Genomic DNA, 5,704 nt, shown 5'->3' on the forward strand with positions numbered 1-5,704 from the left:
AGAAAAAAATACTTGTGCAGGTTAAAATAATATAAAAATTTTAAATAAACTAGAAAAGCATATCTATAATAATGTCAAATGGTAAAATCTTAGCTTATAAAGAATGGTCTCTTACAAATCAATGAGAAAAAAAATAATGCTCTAAAAGAAAAACTAGCAAAGGCAATGAACAGAAAAATCACAGAAAAAGACAAATTGCCAATAAATCTATGAGCACAGATTTGAATGTAAATGAAAACAAGATAACGTGAACAGATATTTTGATTAACAGAAATGTAAAAGTATGAGAATACAGAGGGTTAGCAGAAATGTGAAGCACAGGCACTCTAATTCAATGTTTGTGGTAGTTCAAACATTTCTTTGTTTTACCGCTTAAATAATTACATTACATTGTATTAAACTTAGCAGCATGATTCCTTACTTTTCTGGTTTTAAGTCTCTATAGATTATTCCCAGGCTGTGTAGATGGTCTAAAGCAAGTGCAAGTTCAGCCAAGTAGAATTTGACATCTTCTTCTGTGAACATCACCTAAAATAAAATAATAATTTTTCTGTCTTTATTTTCTTTCGGTGTTTGCTATTTTTATTTAAAGTTCCACTCTACAGTTTAAATATTAAAAGGTATAAATATGCTATTAGATGTAGTTTCCTGTACAATTCACTTATGGAAGATATTTGCAAAGATGATTACATCAGCCAATTAATGACTTACTAAATGCTAAATATGTACTGTGTGGGAAATAATTTTACATTTTGTTAAATAACAACTATATTCAGATTGTGCCACTGTTGCCCCACCATAATAAAATCTTCAGAAATGAAAAATGATTTTTACAATGCATGCTGAATTTCCACTACTGATTGTTCAAGGATATTTGTTGATATATTATTGCTTCTGAAAAACCTAAAACTAAAAGAAGCAGGACAAAAGGCAGTTTATCAATTTAAAAATCTACCTTCAGAATAAATTCAAAAGTTAGTAAAATAACTCTTTTTGGTTCTGATTCTTCAATGTAAGAATCGTGTGCCACTTGAGAAAATATGATAAGCATAATATTGAAACATAACAAAGCTTTACTTAAAACAGGATGCATACAAATAGATTTAAAATAGAGATTAATTATATACCTCTTTGGATAAGCGTGTAAACAAATCTCCTCCCCTGAGAAAGTCCAATATAAGATACAACTTCCCTTCAGTTTGAAAAGCTGAAAGAAGAAATAAAAATTTCCATTTAATTCACAGTTTAATTTTGGGGGCTTACATTAGGTCAACTCATTCACAAATAAATACTATTTTAGCAATTAATGACTATATCATATATCTAAACTAATTTTTATTTACAAGTTAATCACCAATTCCTCTTTGTTTTCATGTAGAAATGTTAAATGCAGTGTTTCTTATTATGGAACCACTAGAACATTTGTTAGATTTTATTCAGGCAATAGTCTTTCAAGAATACAATAGTTCTAAAACATGTGGTCAGTAAGAAAAATTCCTAACAGAAAAGACTTACTTAACCATGAAACAAAATACAAAAACCATGTCACTTAACTACAAAAAAAATGTGGACTGGTTAGCTTTAATTACACATAAGGACATCAGAATGTCTATATTAGGGATTTTTCTTGCTTTTAAGTTAGGCTAAAATATTGGCACATTTAACTTTAAAATGATTATTATTACCCATTCCTATGGCTATTACTCAGAAACTATAATGTTTAAAAGAAACATGAAGCTAAATGCAACAAAAGCTTTTAAAATTTATCTAAGAAGTAATGGTTCCATTTCCATGACTTACTAGATGTATCTACGAGACATATATGAATATATACAAGTAAATATTTAGATACATTTGTATATCTGCATGTAATCAGGCAGTGGGAGAATGAGGTTAAAGGATGAAGTAGGAGGTTGTTCATAACTTACCATAATGCAACTTGACGATAAAAGGATGGTTAACTTCTACCAAGATATCACGCTCCATTTTTGTCCGAACACGGTCTCGAACTATAAAATATTGTACATGTGGCTATACTGCAATAGCTTCCAGAGACAATCTTTGAAATACAATCTCTTTGGTGACTACATTAAATAAAATTTTGCTTATACGTATAAAAGTATGAATTCACATAGAAATAAAATTATTATAAATAAAACTATTTATTACTCTTAAATTGTCAACATTAACTAATTTTTTTAACTAAATTATATTACCAGAAAAAATTGAATATATTTATAAAACCTGTGTTCTACATTAAAAAAATAGAGAACATATTAGATGTGGCTTTAACATCAGAATCTAAGTATTTTGATCAAAGTTATGAAAATTGGCCAAAAAAGAAGCAACTTTAAAAAAATGGCATGTTAATGAAATATTAAAACACAAAAATATGAAATAGGTTTAAACACCCCTCCCTACCAACCATATCAACTCAATTCAACAAACATTCATTAAGCATCTAAAATATGTGGCAGACAAAGTGAAGGACAGATATACCCCAAAAAGTCTATTTTGAGGGAGGCAGGAGAATAGAGATACTGAGACGAGATACTGTGGTGCAGCTAAAAGAGTAAAGATTTTTGGAATTAGAAAAATCTGGATACCGATCTGTGTAATCTAGAGCAAGTTACTTAAACTCTCTGTGCCTCTATTACCTTTCATCTATAAAATGGGGCTAACACCACTGTATCTTTGGGGGCTGTGTGACCATTTGAGATAAGGTTTGTACATCCCAGAGCCTGATATAAGAGATATTCAATTATAGCACCATGTATATATGATAAAGTTATAGTACCATGAATATGATAAAGCAATAAATGATGCATTACCACCAGGAATAAGTACAAGAATTCAGAAAAGAGAAAGATGAGTTTTACTTGCACAGGAAGGCTAGAGTGAAGAGGTGTTTAGGACTCTCACAGTAGAATTTAGATGGGCAAGAAGGATTGGACACAGAGAAGAAAAGTCCAGGTATAGAGTACCAGTGCAAGCAAGGACATGGAGGCATGCATGATGCACAAGAAGGAATCTAATCAGTGTTGAAACTGTTTCGGGGTAGGTGGGGTAGGTGGGGGTGAGGTGGGGGGAAGGAAGGGGAATGTGGGGGAGGATGTGAAGTAGGGAGGATTCAGATTCCTGACAATTTGGAATGCCAGGATGAATTTACATTTGACCCTGTATGTGGGCAAAGATCTCTTTTACCAACAAAACATTTCCTGAGCAAACTTCTGTGTGCCAGGCACTGTGAGATACAAATAAAATAATCTCCAAGAAGCTCATAATCTGGTGGGAATGAGACAAGTAAACTGATGATTAATCATCTGATAACTACTCTGTTGGTAGCTGAATGGATTTAAGAGTTGAAAATAATCATTCATTAAAGTTTTTTTTTCTTTTGTGTAATAAGGACAAATCACACATAACTTCTATTTTTCAGGCCAAAGAGACTGCATGGTTATGCCAAAGATTAAATAGAAAGAATGGAAGAGTCTTTTGGGGGCACAGGGGTGGGAACAGAGTGTTGGTTTCCTTGTCAATTAAAGGTGACTACTGATATTTAAAACTCAGATATAAGCCCTCTGGAAAAAATAAACAAAGCTTAAAAAAAAATCCTACATTTGCCATTGTACCAGTTTTCTACCTCCAAATGGGAGATTTTGGTGCCAGTGACTGAAAATATGCAAAACTAGAAAAGGAATCAGTTGCTTTGATATCAATACAGTTTTTTACCTGACTTGCTTTGTTGATATATCAAATTCAGTTATCAATCTCTGATTTTGTTATTTTGTCCTATCACTGCTACTCTGGTGCCTCATGTCCAACAGGCCCTTTCTATTATTTATGTGAATCACCTAGGTCTGCTGACAATTCTATTCTACTCTAGCCCCAAACTGCCCTTTTTTCCATTACTACTCATAGAATCTTGGATTATATTCTGGTTACTTTAAAGCTAGATCCAAATTTCTATCTCTTTCAGTAATTATACAAAGCTTATTATTTAAAAATCACTCCTCTGCTCAGTAAGCAGCAAAAATACCTATCATTATATTTACTGTATATCACTCTTCTGTTATTCTACTGCTATAAAAAAATTACTTGGGAGTTAAGAGCTATAGTTTAGTGGCCATGCTAATAACTAGATGAGTTACCCTGGTAAAATCCTTTGTTCAGGGACTTTCTACCTCCTTCTGTATAAAATAAGAGGCTGGAACCAGATAGTTTTCTTTTTAATATGATTATCTTGTCAGATAGTTTCCTTATAAGCAACATTGATAAGACCTTGTTTAGTTCAAAATGAACAGTAAGATTCACTCACTAAAGAATTCCTTCCTTTTGTTGGAGACAGGTCTGTACAATAGTTCCAATCTGGTTTCTTTTATGTATATAAAGACCTAGTGACAAATATAAATCATCTTACCATCAAGAATTTTGATTAGGATATTAGTGGTTCAGAAGAACCACTAATTTTATATTAGTTAAACTCTAAATCCTGAAATAGAAGTTGTTAATACTGACTCATGTTGGCAAAGCAACTACATTCCTCAGGAATAATTTGTATTACATACTAGTTATTAGATTTTAAACTCGACTTGACTTGAACATGAGAACGAATAAGAAGAAATGCTGTTTGTGTGTCTAGAATTACATATTAAACAAATGCTTTTGGAAATAGTTTACAAAACCTTTTAGGCCCACAGATTATTAGGACAAGAGTCCCTATAAACTCAACCTAATACTATTGACTTCTTTTTGACCCCATTCATTGTATTAATAGAAACTTCAAAATGGAAAGAGACTTCTAATTAAACATTAATGTTTTACTTTCTACTTTCTTTCAAAAATCCTAATGAAATTACAATAAGGGGAAAATTACACATAAACTCACAAGGACAAAAAAGAGAAGACACAGTAGCAGAAACTGACTAAGTGGTAACTCACACAGCAGATCAGAGAAAGCTAAAATCTAAGCTTAAGGAAAAGAAGCCAATGAGAATTCAGAAAATTCTTGCCACAAAATCCCTTCCAATTAGCTTTTTGGTACTTCACTTTGACAAATTTGACAAAAGAAAGCAAAGAATTCCCAAGAATTTAAGAAAAGACTCTAAACATGAAAAATAGCTACCAAAATAAACAGAAAAGTATAGATCCTGATTCAAACAAACTGTAGAAAGAAAAATGAATTCTAACAATAGGGACAACTGGAAATCTGAACAGTTATCAGACATCTGTACAGTAAGGTTTTTTCAGATATAATCACAGAATTATATTACTTCTTTAAAGAGTCTTGATCTTCTGGAGATACACACCAAAACATTTATGCAAGAAATTATACAATGTCTGAAAACTGCTTCAAATATCAAAACAAGGGAAGGGGAAGAACACAGATAAAAAAGATTGATCATGAGTTGAGAAATACTGAAGGAAAAAGAAGAGTATATGGGGGTTCTCTATATTTTTCTGTTTCTTTCTGTAGATGTTTGACACTCTCCATAATAAAAAGTTTTTAAAAATGAAATAATTAGAGAACAAGGAAAAATCTAGGAAGTTAAAAATAATGGTAGAAACAAAAAGTCAATAGAGGGTTGGAAGATAGTTGATAACATTTCCTAGAAAACAGGAAAAAAATAAAAATTAATCAACAAACCCAGAGGTTCAACATATCCAAAGAGTAGAAGTTGTAAAATGGAGAAGAAATTTGACA

General features: G+C 31.6%; 1 protein-coding gene across 1 annotated transcript in view; it reads right to left on the reverse strand.

The window, feature by feature from the left end:
• The window catches only part of LOC105005464 (ribosomal protein S6 kinase alpha-3), a gene marked incomplete at both ends in the record, with an annotated part of 23,536 nt that extends 21,505 nt beyond the window's left edge, over positions 1-2,031 (reverse strand). The window contains 3 exons of the mRNA XM_010863470.1: positions 422-528; positions 1,128-1,207; positions 1,929-2,031. Coding sequence (XP_010861772.1) covers positions 422-528; positions 1,128-1,207; positions 1,929-2,031 — 290 coding nt within the window. The remainder of the gene's footprint in view (positions 1-421; positions 529-1,127; positions 1,208-1,928) is intronic.
• Between the last annotated feature and the right edge of the window lie 3,673 nt (positions 2,032-5,704).

Source organism: Bison bison, unplaced genomic scaffold (genome assembly GCF_000754665.1).
Source record: "Bison bison bison isolate TAMUID 2011002044 unplaced genomic scaffold, Bison_UMD1.0 scf7180017858453, whole genome shotgun sequence".
Taxonomy (NCBI): domain Eukaryota; kingdom Metazoa; phylum Chordata; class Mammalia; order Artiodactyla; family Bovidae; genus Bison; species Bison bison.